Source organism: Camelina sativa, chromosome 5, assembly GCF_030686135.1.
Source record: "Camelina sativa cultivar CO46 ecotype springtype chromosome 5, ASM3068613v1".
In the NCBI taxonomy this organism is placed as follows: Eukaryota; Viridiplantae; Streptophyta; class Magnoliopsida; order Brassicales; family Brassicaceae; genus Camelina; species Camelina sativa.
In genome coordinates this window covers 25,423,367-25,446,050 of record NC_141884.1, presented here as the reverse complement: position 1 = coordinate 25,446,050, position 22,684 = coordinate 25,423,367, and the positions used below count along the sequence as shown (strand labels likewise).

General features: G+C 37.3%; 1 protein-coding gene across 2 annotated transcripts; it reads right to left on the bottom strand.

The window, feature by feature from the left end:
* Nucleotides 1–22: 22 nt before the first annotated feature.
* On the bottom strand, nt 23–19,223 carry LOC104787371 (ribose-phosphate pyrophosphokinase 2, chloroplastic-like). 2 transcript variants are annotated; one of them, XM_087450752.1, is made up of 84 exons: nt 19,132–19,223; nt 18,716–18,916; nt 18,598–18,628; nt 18,387–18,489; nt 18,195–18,287; nt 17,860–17,930; nt 17,664–17,726; nt 17,488–17,553; nt 17,246–17,296; nt 17,029–17,156; nt 16,877–16,931; nt 16,702–16,780; nt 16,546–16,609; nt 16,345–16,428; nt 16,068–16,165; nt 15,851–15,896; nt 15,643–15,693; nt 15,166–15,243; nt 14,992–15,063; nt 14,786–14,910; nt 14,465–14,562; nt 14,243–14,327; nt 14,047–14,156; nt 13,833–13,917; nt 13,615–13,725; nt 13,390–13,505; nt 13,232–13,318; nt 12,981–13,089; nt 12,727–12,871; nt 12,572–12,630; nt 12,209–12,477; nt 12,011–12,110; nt 11,852–11,910; nt 11,557–11,716; nt 11,406–11,456; nt 11,218–11,330; nt 11,011–11,120; nt 10,828–10,862; nt 10,674–10,747; nt 10,277–10,529; nt 10,054–10,182; nt 9,757–9,887; nt 9,535–9,679; nt 9,354–9,420; nt 9,195–9,253; nt 8,898–9,058; nt 8,349–8,814; nt 8,091–8,260; nt 7,907–8,006; nt 7,622–7,696; nt 7,428–7,498; nt 7,172–7,311; nt 6,984–7,045; nt 6,818–6,889; nt 6,631–6,731; nt 6,456–6,525; nt 6,179–6,219; nt 5,873–5,959; nt 5,655–5,725; nt 5,411–5,540; nt 5,199–5,306; nt 5,033–5,104; nt 4,851–4,944; nt 4,197–4,524; nt 3,908–3,949; nt 3,629–3,745; nt 3,460–3,539; nt 3,250–3,358; nt 3,012–3,101; nt 2,744–2,885; nt 2,580–2,658; nt 2,331–2,498; nt 2,202–2,265; nt 2,037–2,101; nt 1,861–1,908; nt 1,645–1,755; nt 1,532–1,556; nt 1,348–1,447; nt 1,042–1,119; nt 870–919; nt 524–625; nt 388–439; nt 206–279; nt 23–124 (listed from the first exon to the last, which is right to left on the bottom strand). In XM_087450752.1, exons 56-59 carry the CDS (start codon nt 6,520–6,522, stop codon nt 5,666–5,668), a joined length of 255 nt encoding a protein of 84 aa, XP_087306878.1. In that variant the 5' UTR covers nt 6,523–6,525; nt 6,631–6,731; nt 6,818–6,889; nt 6,984–7,045; nt 7,172–7,311; nt 7,428–7,498; nt 7,622–7,696; nt 7,907–8,006; nt 8,091–8,260; nt 8,349–8,814; nt 8,898–9,058; nt 9,195–9,253; nt 9,354–9,420; nt 9,535–9,679; nt 9,757–9,887; nt 10,054–10,182; nt 10,277–10,529; nt 10,674–10,747; nt 10,828–10,862; nt 11,011–11,120; nt 11,218–11,330; nt 11,406–11,456; nt 11,557–11,716; nt 11,852–11,910; nt 12,011–12,110; nt 12,209–12,477; nt 12,572–12,630; nt 12,727–12,871; nt 12,981–13,089; nt 13,232–13,318; nt 13,390–13,505; nt 13,615–13,725; nt 13,833–13,917; nt 14,047–14,156; nt 14,243–14,327; nt 14,465–14,562; nt 14,786–14,910; nt 14,992–15,063; nt 15,166–15,243; nt 15,643–15,693; nt 15,851–15,896; nt 16,068–16,165; nt 16,345–16,428; nt 16,546–16,609; nt 16,702–16,780; nt 16,877–16,931; nt 17,029–17,156; nt 17,246–17,296; nt 17,488–17,553; nt 17,664–17,726; nt 17,860–17,930; nt 18,195–18,287; nt 18,387–18,489; nt 18,598–18,628; nt 18,716–18,916; nt 19,132–19,223; the 3' UTR covers nt 23–124; nt 206–279; nt 388–439; nt 524–625; nt 870–919; nt 1,042–1,119; nt 1,348–1,447; nt 1,532–1,556; nt 1,645–1,755; nt 1,861–1,908; nt 2,037–2,101; nt 2,202–2,265; nt 2,331–2,498; nt 2,580–2,658; nt 2,744–2,885; nt 3,012–3,101; nt 3,250–3,358; nt 3,460–3,539; nt 3,629–3,745; nt 3,908–3,949; nt 4,197–4,524; nt 4,851–4,944; nt 5,033–5,104; nt 5,199–5,306; nt 5,411–5,540; nt 5,655–5,665. The 2 variants fall into 2 exon arrangements, with proteins under 2 accessions (XP_087306878.1, XP_087306877.1); XM_087450751.1 differs by lacking the exons at nt 23–124; nt 206–279; nt 388–439; ... (40 more) ...; nt 18,195–18,287; nt 19,132–19,223 and having other exon boundaries at nt 9,757–9,910; nt 10,277–10,450; nt 10,813–10,862; ... (1 more) ...; nt 17,089–17,156; nt 18,716–18,993.
* Between the last annotated feature and the right edge of the window lie 3,461 nt (nt 19,224–22,684).

The following is a 22,684-nucleotide window of genomic DNA, read 5'->3' as shown; positions in this document are numbered from 1 at the left end:
GTCGTTCAATGCCTTCTAATGATTTATTTTTTTCTTCTTAATTTACTCATTGTGTAAAATATATAGATATACCTGAGAGCAGATGCCACGACTCCTTCAAACACGAAAGATAACGGTGTAGTACCTACAAAACGCACAACATAAGGTATTTGTGAGTAGTATATTCAGGTGAAATGTTACTTTAAAAGAGATATATGCTTCTTACCTAGCTTCGGTTCGACCATAGTAGTCCAGCAAGACCCCACTGTGAGCATCAACACTTGGTCACGGGTTCTTCACCTAAAACAAGCCATCATAGCATTTGTATTTAAATTTGAAATGATCGGCAAAGGAGTTCTCAAGCCTTGTCATACTTTCAACGTAATCCATTACATGAAAAGATACTACCTTTCCAAGCTCGGTGAGAACAGGGTGGCACAACTTCGTAAAGCTTTGACCCCTACAGAGTAGGAAAGATTTGTAAGCCACTGGACATTGATCGAATTTTGAGAGCAGAGCAGAATAGAAGGAAAAAGGAAAGTACCAGCTGGAAAAAGAGCGTCATCAGGTAAATGCTTCAAGGCAAACTCTCTTTTGCCCTTGGATCAGTTTTGCGCAGAAGATGGTGTCCATATCCTAGAACAACCTGCAGACAAATCATGATGAGGTCAATAGAGATATTTAGTAGACTCGTAACATTACAACATTAACTAGAAGAAGGGAAAAAAAATCTCTTATGGCGGTGTTAGTTACTAGAAGCTATGAGACTGGTAGACCAAACTTTGACGTTATTAAAATGAGGACACATAACAAGATTTTAAATCATTTTCGCATGCTCAATTTGTTTGAAACTTTCATCAGTCATGAACAGGTAGAGGAATTGTTTGCACCATAATCCAAAGATGTATCTGAGGGGATAGAATCACCATTCTTGTACATCCTGCAATGATTGAGTGGAAAGTTAGATACAAAAATAGAAGTAAAAGTACACTATCAGTACTGAAAACTCAGAAGCTACAAGAAACATGAAAAAGATTACAAAAATATATATTCTTCACTAACCTGCGATAAACATACGCAGCTACAACAGGAACACGAGCAATCAGGTCCAGACAATCCTCATATGTTGGCTCCTAGAACCTGGACAAAAAGATTTTTGTTATGATACCAGCTACTACGAAACGCTATCAATAACTAAACCAGAAACTTGAAACGGACACTTTGACTTGTAAATTCCATTTTCATATGCCTTTTGGAACTCTTTAACCCATCTCACAACAAAAACAAGCAAACAACTATAAGAGTAAAGAGAACCACATAATTGTTTACTTAATAGCAAAAAACAGAATTACCCATTCAATGCACCACCTGAGAGCACACAAAATGAAAGTCCCTTAATCGGTCAAGTCTTGGCTTGGCTTGAACAGCTTGTAGCTATCAACCATGGAGAGACCACGATTGAGCTTCCCTGCAGAAAAAAAAAACAGAACGCACAAGTGTTTGATGTGAGTTGATAAGTTTAGATGAAATGTCTGAGAGAGGCTCCTCTCACCGCCACGTACATTGTAGTCAAGCATCTGCAAAGAGAGGCACCAAATCAGCAGAAACGAAATGATCGAAGATTCTGATTCAAATTAAAAAGGAGAGTGATTCGAGGGAATATACTCATTCAAGCCACTGGCAGGAGTCGTGAGTGAATTCAAATTGCCGCTGGCAGGAGTCGTGAGTGAATTCAAATTAAGGATCTTGAAGCAGGTTAGAGCAATACTCGTTTCCCTGCAGTTAGTGAGACAATCAACAGATGAAAAACACCTATTACAAGAGAGGAACGTGAGACCACATTTGGGTGTCAGAATACTAAACTACACCACTTCAGTATACCTTTTTGTTCACAGGGCTACAAGCCTCCTTAGTTCAGTATAGTGAGGCCTCCAATCATTATTTTGCAGGAAAACAGAGGCATATTAGATGGCATGAAAGCAAGTGTTCTATGCATACAAACAACTTTTCTAGGGGTTAAAAGAAGCATAATACATCATACTTGATTAAAAACTTACGGTGAAGCTATTGAAGATGTTTATGGATGTTTGTTAGCCCTTTCCATTGCTTGAAGATTAAATTCCTGCAACAGTAAGAAATGAGATCCTTGCAGATTCATTAAACGGTTTCATTAAGCTATGCGTATGTTAAAGTCTTGATACTCCCAGATGAAGGGTATTTACCAGAAAACTCTAGCAGATGTGGTGTACTTCTTTGTGGTGCAGGCAAATCTGGAGCTGTCGAGATCTGCACTAAGTCACAGAAAGCAATTAGGTTTCGTTTAGTTATCTAGTTCTGAAGTACAAATATACCTCGGTGAACCTAGATGCACTGCCTTCCTACTATCTGTCTTTTCACAGGTCGAGCTCGGGAAACTTGGGTGTTAAAAAGACCTTGTCTTGTCTTGTGGAGCGGAGTTGCTAGTTTTGGATTGAGAAAGATCGGTGTTAAAAAGACCTTGTCTTGTCCTCCGATCCACACTTGCAAAAAGATTCAGAGAGTTAGAAGATAAGAGAATTTTGTAACTATAATGAAATAATCTAACAGGGAATATTACTTACAGATGGTTAAGATTTAGAAGAACACGAACTTGTTGAGGTATGTGTTGATGCCTCTCTGATTCTCCTTTCAAGGATTCTTCTGCATTAAGCGAAAATCATGACTATTAAAAAATAGTATCACCTTAATCTGCTGGTTCCAAAAGTGAGACGAAAGATAAACTTACATCACAAGCAGCTTCCCATTGCAAGCAGCTTCTTTATATAGAGTTGTTTTTCTTGGATTTGACTCTTTTCATTTCCTGTAAGCAGGTGGAAACCGAAGGTTCCGCTGTCGAACTTGTACGGATCTGGTGCGTTGCACTTCTGCTATTCCAAAACCAACATGAAACAATCAAAGAACAAGGTTCATCAGATACAAAGCAAAGACTGTAAAAAAAGCTACTCATACGAGATAGAGTTAGTCGGAGTGTGAGAGAAATAGAGTAGACTTACGAGAAAGGAAATCGAACCGAAGAAGAATGGGGGCAAACCGGAGAAGAAATTGTTTTCTCTGGGCAAGCTTTTTGTCCAAACCCGAGGGACCTGCAGAGGAAACGGAAAACATAACCAATGCTAATACGAGCCAGGCCAGTTCTAAAACCAAATACCATCTGGTTTATATCAATCGAGATATATGAATATGTACATCTACAATGGACGATAGGGAAGCAGCCATCAACGACATAATTACCTGCACAATACTAAGGGTTGCAAAAGTCACAGGATCTGAGAAGTCTCTTCCCCGAGGTGAAACTACCACCAAAAGATCAGAGGATATGGCCTTATTACATGAAAGCATGCTGTTCATGAAAGCATAAAAAGAAGTAGCCATAAGAAAATACGTTGTCACAAAGGGGGGAACTAAATACTTTGAGGAATCATTTAAGATAGGAACCTTTACCTGGCCATGAACATGATCGACACGGTCTGCACCAAGCTGTGTTATATTTGCTACAAGCTTAGCTGCAATAGATTCACGTCCTTGAGGAATCATATAAACAGTCTGTTAGCCATCAACGAGAAAGTAACATGAATGAAACACTTGACAAACTCAAATAACATTCCCTTACACTCTCTTGCAGCTGAGCTTAAATCTCAGCATCACCAAAACGTTTAATCTTGATTTTCCCAAGCTCCAAACCCATATAGCAAGAAATATTCTGACTTGTGAGTTTCATCATATGGTCCTGAAATTGAGGAAATCTTATGAGGAAAGAGGGAACTAGAAAAGAAAAATATATTCGTTGAATCGTTGGAAGTAGCATTTAAGAACAATCTCAACCATCAGAACAAATACTTAACAACTTCATTTAAAAAAAAAAATTATACAAACGGGGGTCTACACTAACCTGCTGTTCCATAATTAACTCTTGCAGCTGCGACTTTAGGTCCTGCATTGCTACCATTTAAACGAAATAAACAAACAATCCCACAACCAGCACTTCCAGAAGCAATATTAAGAAGGAAAACACAAACCAATCTTTCAAACAGACATTTGCATACATAAAATTCAAATATCAAGTTTAATAAGCATGGATCTAGCTTGAGACATAAATGAATAAAAGCTGAAAACTAAATGATCACATGCGGTGACACGGAAATATAATATGTGCAGATAGATAGAGAATTATAAGTCACCTTCTGTGTCAATCATGTCGTCCACCATTACAAACTTATAACTCACCTGCAATGTCAAATCTGCAACAAGGTTGGCTGCAACAGATTCACGTCCTTGAGCCTGCAAAAAATTGTAGAATAAAAGTCATATAAAAAGTCTGTTAGCCATCAACGAGAAACTAAATGGGGCCACAGGAATGAAACAATTGACAAACTCAAATAACATCCCTTTACACTCTCAAATAGCTGAGCATAGATCCCAGCATCAGCAAAACGTTTAATCTTGATTCTCCCAAGCTCTATACCCAGATAGAAAGAAATATTCTGACTTGAGTGTCTTCAGACGGTCCTGAAATTGGAAAAAAAACTTATGAGGAAAGAGGGAACTAGGAAAGCAATATCAAAAAAGGAAAAACCAAACTATTCTTTGAAGCAGACTTTTACTATGCAGACATCAAATTCAAATATCAAGTTTAGTAAACAGTTGGATCAAGCTTGAGACATATATAAAAGCTAAAACATGATCACATTATAGCTACTTTCCCTTTAGCATCACCTGATAAGTTCATCACCTACAACATCGGAGTACGAGGTACTATATAGATAAGAACAAATTAGAATTGGAAACTCAAAATATCCAGTAACTTTAAGGGGAACAAAACCAAAGTGTCAAACCTTGAAAAGTGCATAACTGATAACAATTTTCCCACAGCTAGAAGCACCAGGAATGGCGCAGGTTCCACCACAAACTGAAGTGGAAAGGGCATCGCTGACAACAGGAAAAGAAAGCAATCAACAACACACATCTTTAATTGACTATCTTGGTTGTAAAAAAAAAATATTAATTGAGTAATTACCTGCCCAGTAAGTAGAGGAGTATCAGCAGCAAGCTTTGAAGCAACTGTCCTAGGCATACGTACAGGCCAGCTCTGACATATTATCAACCAAACAAATTTAATAAGTGAACCAAATAGCTTAAAAAATTTAGGCTTGCAAGTAGGAAAATTATAGATTCATGCAAACCTGAAGCATTGTGAAAGATTATGGGACGAGCCCTCGCGCGACACTACCAACATGAAGTGAAACTACCACCAAATCATCAGAGGGTATGGCCTTATTAATTATCATAGGCTGTTCATGAATAATAAAGTAGAAAAAGAAGTAGCGATAAGAAAATACATAGTCAGAAAAGGGGAAGTCAATGGTATGAGGAATCAAAAGATAGGAAACTTTACCTGGACATAAACATGATCAAAGTAGCCCATAGACTGTCTCGGACGGAATGAAGATGACAAGCAAGGACACGGCCTGCACCAGACTGTGTTGTTATAAAATTGGCCACAAGCTTGGTTAACGTCCTTGAGCCTGCAAAAAAAAAACGTAGAATAAATGAAAAGTCTATTAGCCATCAACGAGAGAGTAAATGGGGACACAGGAATGAAACACAACTGAGAAACTCAAATCATATCCCAAGCTTACAGTCTCTTGCATCAGCAAAACGTTTGATCTTTGATTATCCCAAGCTCCAGAGCCAAATAGCAAGAAATATCCTGTAAAAAACAGACAACGGGAACAAACAAGGACAAGATAAAAAATCAGTGTCTACCTAAAATCAGTTTCAAACTAATACAAATTCTATCCGAGGAAGAAGGAAACTAAGAAAGAACCTGAGCTAATTAAGGCAGGATAAGCAGTACCAGAAGTACAAATTGTGTGTAAGCAGATGGAAACCGAAGGACTTTGTATGGATCCCGCTGGAGAAACATTGCATAAGCTCCAACAACCTGAAAAAGAACAGAGAATATGAATCTATGTGACAACTTAACATGCGATTTGGTGAATGCAATGTTTCATGGTTCTAAACCCCAAGGACCTGCAGAGGAAACAGTCTGTACCAAGTTGTGTTAAATTTGCTACAAGCTTAGCTACACTAGATTCACGTCCTTGAGTCTGCAATGAAATTGTAAATAAAAGAGTCATATGAAAAGGGGGTCTATGCTAACCTGTTGTTCCGGAATAAATCTTGCAGCTGCGACCACAGGTCCTGCATTGCCATCATTTAAACGTAATAAACAAATAATCCCACACGCAGCACTTCCAGAACCAGAAGCAATATCAAGAAGGAAAAAACAAACTATTCTATCAAGCAGACTTTTACTATGCATTACATCAAATTCAAATATCAAGTTTAGTAAACATTTGGATCAAGCTTGAGACATATATAAAAGCTAAAACATGATCACATGCAGGGACACAGAAAGATACAAACTTATAACTCACCTGCTGTGTCGATCATGTTGTCCACCATTATAGCTACTTTCCCTTTAACATCACCAAATGAGTTCATCACCTACAACATCGGAGTTAGAGTACTATATAACAAAAAACAAATTAGATTTGGAAATTATAAATATCAGTAATTAATTAAAGTGGAACAAAACCAAAAGTGTCACACCTTGGAAATTGCATGACTGATAACAATTTTCCCACAGCCTGAAGCAACAGGAATTGCGCAAATCCACCACAAACAGAAGGAGAAAGGGCATCAAGGACACGCTGACAACAGGAAAAGAAAGCAATCAACAACACACAACTTCAATTGACTATCTTGGTTGTAAAAAAAATATTAATGGAGTAATTACCTGCCCAGTAAGTAGAGGAGTATCAGCAGCAAGCTTTGAAGCAACTGGCCTAGGCATACGTACAGGCCAGCTCTGACATATTATCAACCAAACAAATTTAATAAGTGAACCAAATAGCTTAAAAAAAATAGGCTTGCAAGTAGGAAAATTAGAGATTGATGCAAACCTGAAGCATTGCGAAAGATTATGGGACGAGCCCTCGTGCGACACCAACCACATGAAGTGAAACTACCACCAAAACATCAGTGGGTATGGCCTTATTACTTATAATGAAATATCACAGGCTGTTCATGAATAATAAAGTAGAAAAAGAAGTAGAGATAAGAAAATACAAAGTCAGAAAAGCAAGCTTACTGGGCAGGTAATTACTGGCCATAAACATAATCAAAGTAGTCCATAGAATGTCTCGGAGTGAAGATGACAAGCAAGGACACGGTCTGCACCAGACGTTGTTGTTATCAAATTGGCCACAAGCTTGGCTAACGTCCTTGAGCCTGCAAAAAAAGAAATGTAGAATAAATGGAAAGTCTGTTAGCCATCAACGAGAAAGGTAAATGGGGACAAAGGAATGAAACACAATTGAGAAACTCAAATCATATCCCAAGCTTACAGTCTCTTGAATCAGCAAAACGTTTGATCTTTGATTATCCCAAGCTCCAGAGCCATATAGCAAGAAATCTCCTGTTAAAAAAACAGACAACGGGAACAAACAAGGACAAGCTCAAAAATCAGTGTCTACCTAAATCAGTTTCAAACTAATACAAATTCTATCCGAAGAAGAAGGAATCTGAGAAAGAACCTGACCTAAGGCAGGATAAGCAGTGCCACAAGTACAAATTGTGGATCCCGCTGGAGAAACATTGCATAAACTCCAACAACCTGAAAAAGAAAAGAGAATATGAATCTATGTGACAACTTAACATGCAATTTGGTGAATGCAATGGTTCATGGTTCTGATATTATAAAAAAAGAGACAAAAACTTCCGTATAATGTATTATACATCTGTTATATATGCACACATATAGTATAACAGTTCCAATGAAAAGAAAAAAAAAGGCAAAACAGTTTTTTTATGTCTAGTACGTTACCTCGTCGGCGTATAATGTTGTAAAAAGCATGAGGAGACACAGAACCATCTGATGTTCTTCCTCCAAAACCCCAGGCAGGAAATCGAATCATGAAACTGGACTGGATGAGAAAAAAATAGAGAACAAATTATGTTAAATACATATTATAATCGAAGAAGAACAAGATTCATCGGATACTACTTACGAGAAGGAGAGAGAGAGGAAATCGAACCCGAAGAGGAAGAAGAAGGGGGACGAACCAAGAGAACAACGGCGGAGATGTAGCGCCAGGCGAAGTAGGCGGTGGCTGAACCAAGAGACGCCTCGAGAGAGAGAGAGAGAGAGAGTTAAATAAATGAATCAATCAACGGCCACCTGTTTCACAGAACCAAAACTATAATAAAAGCGAAAACATAGAGATTTAGAAGAAGAATTAGAAGAAAAAGGACCAAGGAGGAGGTACCTCTTATCAATACCGAAAGCTCAGATCCTCACTCCTCAGTCATCACTCCTCAAGTCCTCCGTTCCGTTTTGTTTTCAGGCAAGGGGGATGGAAGGAGACGATGCTCCAAAACGACAGCGTCTCATCAACTAATGGACCCTAAAAGAAGAAATAAAGAATTATGGTGGGCCAACTAAAACCAGAGCCCAATTCTCAGAATTCTTAAACCAAGCCCAGTATTAAGACTTGTGAGTCTGAAGACGTTATAGCACGGAGAAGAAGCGTTTTTATCAAAGCCAATCACTGATGATCCCATAAAAGTCACTGATGAGCCCAGTGTTAAGACTTATGAGTAAGACCAAAACCCGTTAAGAAGACGTTAGCACGGAGAAGAAGCGTTTCCATCAAAACCCCTGAAGACGTTAGAGCGGAGAACGCTTGAAGACAATAAACGTGATGATTGGATCATGGTTTGCTTCCAAAAGACCTGCAATACGAAGAAAGAAACGTAAGGAACAAAAAAAAAAAAAGAATCAAAGGGATTTAGAAGAAGAAGGAATAAGGAGGTACCTCTAATCATTACCAAAGCTCAGTCCTGACTCCTCTCTGTTTCGTTTTGATTTCAGACTAAGGGGAAGGAAGAAGAAGAATATGGGCCGCAAAACTAACACCAAAGGCACAATTCCTAGAATTTTCAAAACACTGTCTTTTCAAGCCACAACGATCATCTTCTTCATCATTCACGAGTCACGACACGACCAGGGGTAACAACCGAGCAGAGGTTAGAGTTAGCGATGATGAAAGTGAAGAGTTCTCTAAGTAAAGTAAAAATTAAACAAAAAAGGACAAGAGATCAAACAAACCAACCTTGGATCGTGGCAGAAATCTCCTCCAAGATAGTGGTCATTGCTTAGCTGGCTCGAAACCTATAAGAGAGATAGCAAACAAAATCATCAGGTGATAGATACTTAATGGAGAAGAGAAGAGGATTTGCCAATAATATAATAGAGAGGTCTGAGAACATACCCTGACCGAGTAATAAGGAACCCATGGCATTGAGGTTCGAAGCTATAGGAACCCTAATTCTCCATAGCTACAGAAACATATTGAACCCAAAATCTCAGTCTCGATCAAATCCATGGAGAGGTAAAAATCGCATGAAAACATAATAAGAAAAGCTTTTAAGGGATTTAGTTAGAAACCAAACCATAGAAGAATAACATGAATAGGAGTGACATCTGACAGGGATCAGTCGAAGCCATCACCAATCAATTGTAAGATCTTCCAACAAGTAATTAGTAATATGTAACTAAATTTCTTCATGTCTTTTAAAACATCCATCATGCATTTGTCTGTCACAAAGAGTTAATTTCATGACTAAAGCTGGAATAGATTTATATTACAATTACTCTCAAAGACAAAAGATTACCTGAAGCCTCCCTGCAGTAGGCATGATTACTACATAGACACTACTCTTTTTAGCTTTTTCTAGACCTTGCTTTCGCTAAATCTGCAGGTTTCACATCAGTCTAGTCTCTGCTATAAAACTGGGACACCAACCTGAAACAAGGAACCGGATAATCCTAAAACATAAGATTAAGGAAGTTAGACCCAATCCAGGATTTTCAATCTATTGATATCAACCAACAACAACGATGGTGAAGTGAGCAATGAGACAAATGAGACAAAATTATATGAGAAGATGTAAAAAAGTAAAAAAGCAAACCTATGGTGGTTTAGGGAGAGCTTAAGAGCCCCACGGAGATGCAAAGTTTCACCTTTTGGAGGACATGTAACCTCTCCATGTTTACACTCTCCGCTCTAGTGGCAGTCCAAGAGCCCGGTCCCATATCAGCTGAAAGGAGAAAGAGAAAACAGCATCACAAAGAGGAGTATGGTTTTTTTCAAAGAGAATTGTCAATAGCGCAAAAGTATGGCTGTGGATGTACCTGTGATCAGATGACGAGACTCCTTGAGACAGCCAAAAAGCAGTGTAGTATCTACATTTGAAAGAAAGGCCACTCTATTCATTATAACCAAAGAAGACTGCCTGAAGATGTAGCGCAGAGAGACAAAAACGATCCATCAAAACCATCACCAGCCGATCATAGCATCCTCCTCCACTAAAATATAGGGTCGTAGGCTTAAAAGTTAAAACATGCAGGCCAACATCACTAGGAAGATCAGCGACATTACTGTTAACTGAAAAATTCAATAACATAGCAAAATAATGTTGTAAGACTCCCGAATAGCACAGTCCAAATCTCAGGAACCCGAAATATTTAATGGAGTAATATTAAAACAAACTGATTGCAACAGATTTGGGAGGGAATACGGAATGAATACCTGAATTTGTCGAGCCTTTTGCATGAGAGGATAAGATAGAAGAACAAACGAACTCCCACAATGGTACCAACTTTCTGAAGATAATGAATTCACATAAAATATAGTTTGAAATCATAATATAAGGCTAAACCAGACATACGAGAACAGGAACAACCAGCATCATTATCAATTCCACTTCGTCTCAGATCCCTACAACAATAAAATTCCCAGTTAAAGCAAATTGTTTTCAAAATTTAATATGAAGAGAAACGCTGATCAATAACAAATTTCAAAGCAACACAAGGAACAAATAATAACACAAAATCATACACAAGTGAAGGATGATATGAAATAAAACCTGGAGGTGTTCTTCTTCTTCTTCTGCTTCTTGGACGTTGGCTCATAGAATGGTGTCATTTATGGAATTATTTGTTTATGCTCTCTACCTTCAATGATGATCTACTTGACCTGATTCACAATATAATTAAACCATTAAATTGTAATTGTAACCAAAAATAAAAGCAAATTCATCGATCGAATCAGTAGAACCAGTTTATGTTGTTACCTTAAGCAAGCACGTTGGCGACGATTGTGTTCTGAATCAACGAGAGAGAGAGAGAGAGAGTCAAATAAATCAATCAAAGCCCACCTGTTCCACAGAATCAAAAAGAAACAGACCTATATGTCCTAACTCAGTCAAAACCATATAGATTTATAAGAAGAACACACAAAAACAAAAAAAAAGATACATACCACTCTCTGACTTGTTTGCTCTCACGTCGCCAATATAATGCTTCAAGGATTCTGAGAATCAGAAGAAAAGAAATTTCAAATCACACACCACAACTCAGTAACAAAAAAACAGAATCATGGAGATTTAGAAGAAGAAGGAATAAGGAGGTACCTCTAATCAATACCAAAGCTCAGTCCTGACTCCTCTGTTCCGTTTTGATTTCAAACAAAGGGGAAGGAAGGAGAAGAATATGTGGGCTGCCAACTAACACCAAAAGCACAGTTCATAGAATTTTCAAAACACTGTCGTTTCAAGCCACAACGATCATATTCTTCATCATTCACGAGTCACGACAAGACCAAAGGTAACAACCAAGCAGAGGTTAGAATTAGCGATGATGAAAGTGAAGAGTTCTCTAAGTAAAGTAAAATTAAACAAAGAAGGACAAGAGAACAAACAAACCAACCTTGGATCGTGGCAGAAATCTCCTTCAAGACAGGGGTTATTGCTTGGCTGGCTCGGAACCTATGAGAGAGATAGCAAACAAAATCATCAGGTGATAGATAGTCAATGGAGAAGAGAAGAGGATTTGCCAATCATATAATAGAGGGGTCTGAGAACAAACCCTGACCGACTAATATTGGACCCATAGATAGATACTTTATCTGGAATAAGGAACCCATGGCATTGAGGTTCGAAGCTCCAGGAACCCTAATTCTCCATACCTACAGAAACATATTAAACCCAAAATCTCAAGCTCGATAAAAAAAAAAAAAAAAAAAAAAAGAAACAAGAACAAATTTAGAAAGCAAACTCGGCTCACAATTCATGGATCGGTTGAGTAGTAAGTTCGAACCATCATCATGTTGCCCTCTTGTCGCCACTAGAACGATCTCTCTCTGTTTCTTTCTCTCAAATTTGTTGGGCTGGAACTCCTAAGGACAATATTTTTCAAGAGCTGGGACAGACTCACTCTGAGAGATGTAGAGGAGCTTAAGAGCTCCACGAAGTTGCAAAGTTTCACCTTTGGGAGGACATGTTTACACTCTTTGGCCGCTCTAGTGGCAGTCCAAGAGCCCGGTCCCATATCACCTGAAAAGAGAAAGAGAAAACAGCATCACAAAGATGAGTGTGGGTTTATTCAAAGAGAACTGTCAATAGCGCGAAATTATGTCTGTGTATGTACATGTGAGCAGATGACGAGATCCCTTGAGACAGCCAAAAAGCACAGTGTAGTATCTAAATCTGAAACAAAAGGTCACTCTAGTAATTATAACCAAGATTCAGTAAAACAAGGCCTGTGGTTAGTCAGGCTTAAGTGATAAAGATGCAATTTTGTACCTTTCTTTCGGTTAGACGATAATAGTTCAGCAGCACTCTACTAAGAGCATCAACGTTAGGCCACGGGTGGTCTGTAAACCTGTACTTGGTCAAACACCATCAATCCAATAGAATTAGTTTTAATTCTTGAAAGCATCTCCACGATCTGCAAAAAGAGTGCAAGAAGTAGAACCATCAGATGCTAATTTGTAATTCTAATAGAAAGAGCCAATTAAAGAGAAAACCCCTTAATAAAGACCCTAGAAATGTTATACCTTTACTTGCTCGATCAAATCAGATAAATCCAGTTGAAGAAGAAGAAGAAATGTCATGGAAACAAATAACGTCCGTCCTCCTCTGATACTCACTTGGCACCATATCCAGCTAATTCATCAACGATACTCAAAGAGTTATAAGACAAGAAAAGAGAAGAGAAGGTGATCGTTCGTTTATCAAATTCTATTGATGTCGTTATTGTTTGGGTCATCATCAACCCTAAGGCTAAGCAACGCAGAAGTTTGTTTACCCCTGTGATTGCTTCGGTAGGAGTAACTTGTTATTTACTGAGGCTTTCTCTGTGTTGTAGCTACTGGTTCTAATACGGCACTTTATCCTGCAATAACAAGAATGGTTAAAAGAAGTAGTTGAACTTAAACAATAGTGATGGATGATTTGAAACAAAACCTTGAGGAGTTCTTCTTCTTCTTCTTCTTCTTCTTCTTCTTCTTGGGCGTTTGCTCATGGTCTAATCCATGCATTGGTAGAACTAGCTAGCGGCTATGTTTGTGACACTCCTTTCCCTACAATTAGTGAGACAATCAATCAACACACGAAATTTAGGAAAACCATCCTCACTTGCACCATATCTGAATTAATCAAGAAAAAAAAGATGAAATTAAGTTGCATAACCTGAATTAAGCTCAATCAAACGTCAAAGTAACAACCATTAAAAAGCATAACCTGTGATCCCGACGCTTTGGCCAAAGATGCCATAAAACCCCACACCAAGAACCGTAGATCCTGAAACACCAGATAAAAAGAAGAAGTTAAACCAAACCAACAAGCAACAACGATGGTGAAGAGAGGAATGAGACCAAATTATATGCGAAGATGTATAAAAAGCAAACCTCTGGTTTAGAGAGGAGCTTAAGTAAGAGCCCGATTGAAGAAGGCTCCTTGGACATTACTTGACTGCAGTGTTGGGTTCGGAACCTGAGAGAGAGAGAGAACAAAATCATCAGGTGATATAGTCAATGGAGAAGAGAAGAGGATTTGGCCACAAAATAGAGGTCTGAGAACAAACTCTGCCGAGTAAGATAGATTCTCCGAAGTGACACGTACCTGGACAATTTCATCAAGATCGTCTTTTTCCTCTGCAAAACCTCTCTGGCCTTTGTCCTGATGATGTTGATGAAATTTCGATCGAACTTCTTATAGAAAGATTTCAATGCCTAAAGAAAAAGAAAAAAAAGCAACTTGTTATATACTTTGAGAGAGTAAACCAAGACAGGTTTGAACTGAGAATACGTAAGCATACCGTTGAATACTTTGTAGGAAATCAACCAATCGACAGAGGGAGAATGTTTTCTCTGGGCAAGCTTTTTGTCCAAACCTCAGAAGACCTGCAGAAGAAAGAAAAAGAAAAACAATGCTAATACGAGTCTGCCGCAGTTCTAAAACCAAACACCATCTGGTTTATCTCAATCGAGATATATGAATATGTAGAAAATAGGGAAGCAGCCATGAACGACATAACTACCTTCACAATACGAAGGGTTGCAGAAGTCACATGATCTGAAAAGTCTCCTCCAGGAGGTGAAACGCCAAAAAAAAAACATGGCCATATCGTGGAACGACCTGCACGACAAATGTTTATTAAAAATTTCCTAGCAACAATCACAAGCAACGCCAAAAATCAAAACATAATCCCAAGCTTTTATTCAATAATTGGACAATGGTTCAAGTTATGGCCTGTCATGGTTAGCATGCAATACAAATAACAAACGGTCTATTACTCCCAGCTTTCATTTCAGAGCATCTAGGCTTTTGAAAAGGATAAGCAGAGCATAATTTTGTTTACCTTGCAACTGTTTAACGTTTTCCATATATAATCTTTTGGCTGTGCCTGACTGATAACAGCTTTCCCACAGCCAGAATCACCAGGGATGGAACCAAGAACAGAAGTGAAAAGGGATCGAAAACACACTGACAACAGGAAATGAAAGAAATCAACAACACACATCTTCAATTGACTACCACTGTTTTAAAAAAAAATTGAGTAATTACCTGCCCAGCAAGTAGAGGAGCATCGGCAGCAAGCTTTGATGCAACTGGCGTAGGCGTACGTACAGGCCAGCTCTGACATGTTATCAACCAAAACCAATTTAATAAGTGAATCAAAATTAAGACCAAATGAACACTTAAATAGAGAGACATATACAGTCAAACACCACACATTACCAAAGTTGATCGGGACATAAACACCCCCGAGGGATGTACACATCACCGGATATTCTCGCAATAGTCTTCAAAATCCTCCTGTGAGATATGAAACAAAATAATCATCATAAGCCAGCCACAGTCTGTCGTTCAAACAAATCATAAACGTCAAAACTTTATGTCTGGCAAGAATATATATCCAAACTTTATAACTTCTATGTCAAATACATGTTAAATTAATAAATCAAACCATGATAGATAGTCAATGGAGAAGAGAAGAGGATTTTCCAATGAAATAGAGGTCTGAGAACAAACCCTGACCGAGTAATATTGGACCACAGATAGATACTCTATCTGATTTTAAGGAACCCATGGGGTTTGAGTTTGAAGCTCCAGGAACCCTAATTCTACATACCTACAAAAACATATTAAACCCAAAATCTCAGTCGCAATTTAGTTCTGATCTACATTGTAACAAAACCCCAGTGTAACGCTCACCTGTTGAGGTTTATGTCTGCTCTCTTCTCTTGTCGCCACTATTACAACTCTCTGCAATGTAAAATTAGGTATAAACTAGAGTTATATTTGCAAAAGTCAGAACACTCAGTTTATAATTACCACCAGCTTATTTTGCTATGCTTTGATGAGTCATGACTCATGAAACTAGAGGTCAAAAAAACACAGAGCAGAGAAATGAACTACAAACCTGGCACACCCGCACGATGAGCCTCAACTTGCTCTTTGTTTGGCCCCTATATCGAAAAGATACAGAACTATACCTTAGAATCATATAATAAGGGAAACAAAAATTGTATCAAAAGAGACAGAACTATACCTTAGGATCATATAATAAGCGAAACAAAAATTGTAAGAAACATTCTCGTGACCATTTATGTATGAAAATGTTAAAAAGATGATCCAACCTTTGCAGTTAACGGACCCTCAGGTAAGGGCTTTACTCCAGATTGAGCTGAAGAGTTTTCTGGCATTCAAGAATCGACATTCCCCTAAAGCATATTCCCTATAATAAAAAGGGAGTAGAATATATCATAAGAGAAAGCCTTCATAATCAAAGAAGAGAGGATAAAAAAATCATTAGAATACATACCATATCAACAGTGATGTTAAAGGGCCAAGAAGGGTTAAAAATCGCATGAACATAATAAACAAAGCCTTGAATGATTCAATTTAGAAACCAACCCCTAGAAGAGCAACATGAGTAAGAGAGTGACAACGATCAGTCAAAGCCATCACCGATCAGTCGCAGGATCATCCTCCTCAAATCTAAACCAAGAAAAAAAAACGAAAAGTTAATAACATGTAATTAGAAAAAACCACCGAAGGAAAGAGACAATACATAATCAAATAGAGATGGGTTTAGAGCAAGGAACCCATGAGAACCTTGAAGACAATAACATGGATTATAAAATACGTGATGATTGGATCATGGTTTGCTTCCAAAAACCTGCAAAACGAAGAAAAACAAAGAAAGAAACGTAAGGAACAAAACAAAACGAAAATTATAAGTAAAAGACGTGTGAAGAGGAAGAAGAAAACCCTTTAAAGACGTAGCACAGAGAAGAAGCGTGTCCATCAAAAAGCCATCACTCTCATCGATAAAAGTATCATCCAAAACCTGAAACAACATAATAACAAGTAAATAGCATGAAGATATATAAAGAGGTTTCAGGTTCTTGATGCTGCCTGGGATATAACAAGGGAAAGAAGAGACCATGAAAGAGGTAACATGGAGCAACGACAGATCAAAGGCATCCTTCAAGAAAAAACTGAGACATAAGAGAACAAAGGTTAACTTGTGGTTGTAATGAAGACGGATGGTAATAAAAAGATGTAGCACAGAAGAAATGTAAAAATATGACAGACAAGAAGAAAGATTTATCATATCAGTCCCCCCCGGTGCCTCGACAAAGTTTAAGAACAAACTCGTGTAGGAAAGAATCTGTGGATCATCGATCTCTCATCTGAATGTGTGTACACAACAAGAACATCATCTGGGAAACACAAGAAACAAAAGACCAATAATAAGATGATATCAAATAAAACAACAGATATGCTAAACGGTGTATAGATGTGAGGTAACCTGAAAGTTGAACTCAGAATCAAATGCACTCCCACAATGGTTCCTCATGATCTGCAACAAAGAGAGACAGAGATGTGTTTTCACTTATATAGAGAGAAGAAAACAAAAATCGGTAAAGAGGAAGAATACTACGACCTAAAGATGTAGACAAGAGAAGAGAAAAAAGACCCATCAAATAAAACTATCACCAATTCGATCAGTGATGGAATGACTACAAGAGTGTCAATAAGAAGAGAGGGTACCTTTGGGAAGACCTTGAAGGAAAAACTAGAATTCTAACCAGCAAAACCACGAACAAGGATGTCAGGCTGTGGATATGCAATCAAAACACACACATAAAGGTAACAACTTTATGAAGATAATGAATTCACAAAGAGAAATAGTTTGACATCATAAAATAAGGCTAAATCAGACATACATATATCAATGTGGTGATGACACTAGGAGAACAGGAACGACCAACACCATATTATCAATTCCACTTCATATCATGTCAATACAACAACAAAATAACCATTTAATAAAATTGCAAACTGTTTTCAAATTTCATAATACGAAGAAGCACTGATCATTATTAGCAGATCTTAAAGCAACACAAGAAACATATAACTAACCCGAGATAGGTATGGCGTTAAAGTACTTTAACGACGGCAGGCTCAGAATAAATCGCAATGGAGAAAGCCACCTTCAAAGCACAAAGACGAAGCAAGTCAGTGAGCATTTATTGAGCTATAATGCAACACCAAAAGAAAAACCAATTCGCGAAAATAACATCTGATCAAAGCGCATCAGCAATCTGAAATTGGAAGATCTTGGCATGGAATGAATTCATTACCTGCCATATGGAATCAATGCAATCCACAAGTCACAAAATTTCGTCAGTAACAAGAATACAAGTAAGATCAATAGATAGTGAGACCATCATAAAATAAAGCTAAATCAGACATACCCTTATATCAATGTGGTGTGACGGTAGGAGAACAGGAACAACCAGCACCATTATCAATTCCCAGTTAAGCAAATTGCAAATTGTTTTAAAAATCTAATATGAAGAGAAACACTGAAACAAATATCAAAGCAACACAAGGAACAGATAATAAAATTGAATCAGACATAAGTGAAGGATGATATGAAATAAAACCTGGAGGTGTTCTTCTTCTTCTTGTTGGACGTTGGCTCATGGAATGGTGTCATTCAATGGAATTAGTTGTACATGGTCTCTACCTTCCTTGAATGATGATAATCTCCATGATCGGATTCACAAAATAATTAAAACCTTAAAATTGTAAATGTAACCAAAAAAAAAAAGCAAATTCATCGATCAAATCAGTAGAACCAGTTTATGTTGTTACCTTAAGCAAGCACTTTGGCAACGATTGTGTTCTGAATCATCATCGAGAGAAATAGTCAAATAAATCAATCAAAGCTGTAATTAAAGCGAATCGGTAGAGATTTAGAAGAATAAGGTACCTCTTATGAATACCAAAAGCTCAGATCCTCACTCCTCTGTTCCGTTTTGATTTCAGAGAAAGGGATGGAAGAAGACGATGCTCCAAAAATGACGACGTCTCAATTAATGGACCCTAAAGAAGAATATGGGTCGCCAACTAACACCAAAAGCCCAATTCGCATAATTTCCAAAACGCCATCGTTTGAGGCCTCAACGATCATCTTCTTCGTCATCATTCACGACCCAAGGGAAAAAAAAACAGAGCAGATGTTAGAGTTAGCGATGATGAAGTGAACACAAACAAACAACAAGGGTTAGGAAGATTCGGTGACCTTGATCTGGATCTAGGGTTTTTCGAGTTGTTGTATCTGTTACCTTATCGTAGAGAGAGAGAGAGAGAGAGAAATCATTGAAAGATTAAATTTAAAAGCTTTACCAATTTTGTTTTTTCTTGCGCCTCTCTTCTCTGCGACTACGACCTTGTTCAGGTTTGCTCTTCCGTCGCTCCATTATAACATCATCGATTGATAAAGCCTGGAAAATAAACAGAAACAACAAGTTAGGAACCAAACCCTAGAAAATAATTAAAATCCAATGATCGATTCAAAGAAAAACATCAGAGAGACTAGTTTAGAAGAATGTAACCACCAACGAAACAGGAACAAAACCCTTGAAGTGACCGTTGGAGAGATTCATGTAAAGTTTTTCTTTTCTTCTTTTTTTTTGTTTGGTAAATTTCGAAAGTGACCGTTAGAGAGAGATTCATGTAAAGTTTTTTTTCTTTTTCTTGGTCTCATCATACGATCTCTTCTCCAACGGTCAGAAAACACTAACACGATTGAGGACGCGATATCGAGCTAAGGCTTCTTATTATTTTTTCGAATATGCATAATTTCCTTTTTTCTTCTATTTTGCTTTTTTTTTTGTTTTTGCCAACTGCTATGCTAATGCTCGATTCATTCTATTTTTCCTTTTTTTTTTTTTCTTTTCTTTCATTCAACTTAAATGTATTCATTGGTCAGTCAAACTAAACCGGAAATAAATTATACGTTTGCTAGAAAATCAACGCAAACCAAATTAAATCAGTACTACTCATACACTCGACAAATAAAGTTAATATTAAATCTACCATCTCTTTTCTTTCACTTCGATCGTCTAATTTCTCACCAAATAAAGTATTAAAAAGTTCGAATCATTGTTTCATGTTTGTTTCGATCCTCTTGCATGCTAATTGAGCCATGAAAGCAACATGAATAGGAATATGAAGAAGATGAAGAAGACGAAGAAGGAGAACGAAGACAAATGATTGTGAATATATGTGGAGGATTCTAAGTTATCGGCTTTACAAATCCCATCCCACAAATTCTAATCTTTGGATATATGGTTCCTCTTCGACTCCTCTTATTCATCACTCCCGCATTTCTCTCCTCCTTTTCATCTCCCATCTCTGCGACAACTACCAAGTCATTCGATCGACCTGCATGAACCAAATCAATGTCTTAAGTTTTTCGTTGTCAATAATTTATTTATTTGATATTAATATGATCTATTATATATAAAATTAAAAAAAAAAAAAATATGATCTATTATTTAACTCCGTATAAAAGGTAGAATACACAGATTTGCGTGCTTTTATATATTGTTATGGTGTTTAAGACTTTAAATTAATAAATTTCCACGTTTCTTTGCTAAACATTTGGTACTTGCACGACAAGTTATCTTCCTTTGTCTAGAGTTTTAGGTTTCATATCAAACCGAGTAAGCAGATTACGGTTCTCGGGTCGCGTAAAGAAATAACCAATTCATTGTAACAGCTTACAATGATAGCTAGAATCGATAAACAAAGAGATTTGTGAAATATAGCTTTCTTATTTCTTCATCGTAACAAATTTTAAACTTATATACCAAAGGTTAAGGCTAAACCGGAAATATATTCTAATTAACTTAACCAAAGGATCAAACCAGCTTGTCTAATAGTGTTTCCACATACAATCTATATATATTTGTTGATTTTATTAGGAAACTAAGTGATTATGGAGTTCAACTTTGGTCAACACATTAATGATTTGTAATTTTGACACTGCCTTTGCTCAGTTCTGAAACCTGTTTGTAAATTCTTCAGAGTCTACTCATCCTCTGTTTGTTTTTAAAGAAGGATCTCACACAAAAGCTGTAGAGAGACGACACAAACGGACTGGGCCAGCTACTATAGAAGACTCATTCTCTTCTCTTAATGCAGGCAATATAAATCAACAGATTGCAGAAGATCCACAAAGGAAAGAGGAATGAAAACCTGAATAACAATACATGTCTAGATTTCTGCATCAGAGAAGCTCAGAATCTCAGACTTAAAGATGATCAATGCAAAAACTACTTTAGTAGACACATCCATCATAAATATGACAGAAAATACAGTGCCAACCCATTTTAAAAGGAAGTTATGATCATGTCTCATTTGACTGTGAGTAGACTGCAAAGGATGAGAGTAAAGAGTGATTCATGGAAAATACAATAAGACATACAGAGGAGAAATAATAACAAAAAGGAAACAATACCAATTGAGAACAATCCTTGAGGAAACTAGTGAGGAACACAAAGCTTACTTCTCTTAAATACCAGTGAACTATAACTAAAAAAAATAACCTAGAATCAAACCCCAGGAACAAGCAGCTCATGAAACCTAAATCAACCTAAGATGAAAAATCCAGCATATGAGAGTAAGATAAAATACAAACATAGAATAGCAACCTCACTAGTTAGTAACAACGGTCATAAGACAGACCAAAACTAGCCTCCCATGCATCCTAAATATACCTATAAAGGACGGGAGTATTTCACATAAGAAAAAACCCACGTCACAAGCATATGAGAGTATGATCAAACACTAAACAGAGCTGTAGCATGACGAGAGCTAAGACAACCAGAGATAAAGGGGAAAGAAACCAGTTAGTAATCTGACATTCAAATAAAAGGTGATCTTAAACCACAGGTCTAGCCTTAAGCAGACCCTACAAGACATATAAACGTTCAATTCAAAATTACTAACAAAGTATAATAAAAAACTCGTTTTGAAGGAAATTTAAGATCTAAATCAAAATTTTTACAAACCCTAATAAGGAAACAGAGAGAAATAAGAAACCGGGAAAGAGGTAACATGGAACGCCGAGAGATCAAAGATCAACTGAGACAGAATATTACAGAGGTAATTGTTAATATAACAGGAAGTTGTGTTATTCGGGGAAAAAAAAAGATGATAGGCGAGAAGATAGATTCAACTCAACATAAAAATCCCATTGCCTCCACAATCTGTATCGTTCATACAGAAAACAAATAATCTGCTTAGGAATTGAATTTGGGGAAAAAGGACACCCGCAAAAGAGAAAAACGTGTGACAGAACCAATCAATCAAAGCCAGGAAAAAGAAGCTCATTACACTTGAATCAACCAAAGATGGAAGCCTCAAGTTGGAGACAAACTGTAGAATTTAAAGGAACCTAGGCAAACAAGTCCAAACAGAAGTTCTACTTGCATCACTCAAATTCTTATACAAAGATAATGAATTCACACAGAAAGAGAAAACACCATCCCAAACACAAGCCTTTAAACAACCATCAAAAGCATATGAGCGTAGGATTAAAACAAAAAAAAACAACAATCACAAGCTTATAACAAGGTGAAATAATGTTGAAGACTCCCCAATGGCACTGTCCATATCTTACTGTTAACCTGTGTAACAAGAATATGTCTAGCTTTCTGCATAATAAGATGAGCTCATACTAGAACAATCCTAAAAGACACCAATATATTCAATACAAATACTACATTAGTAGACATATCCATATTGAAAAGGACAAAGAGAGCGAGAGGAAGGCCAAGTGGTTCCAAGAAGACCAAGTTGTCCTATCTGTTCTCCAGAACTCTCTCGATACGCCAATCCTTGAAGCCTACTCCTATTGCGAGATGGCCAAGGAACTTTGGGAAACGCTCAA

Excerpts from the sequence above, each read along its gene's own strand:
- LOC104787371 (XM_087450751.1), bottom strand. The coding sequence starts at position 13,463 with ATGCATGGATTAGACCATGAGCAAACGCCCAAGAAGAAGAAGAAGAAG. Across the intron at positions 13,090-13,231 it reads CTACCGAAGCAATCACAGGG|CTGGATATGGTGCCAAGTGA; the intron begins GTAAACAAACTT and ends TTGATGAATTAG. Across the intron at positions 12,872-12,980 it reads ATTTGATCGAGCAAGTAAAG|ATCGTGGAGATGCTTTCAAG; the intron begins GTATAACATTTC and ends CTCTTTTTGCAG.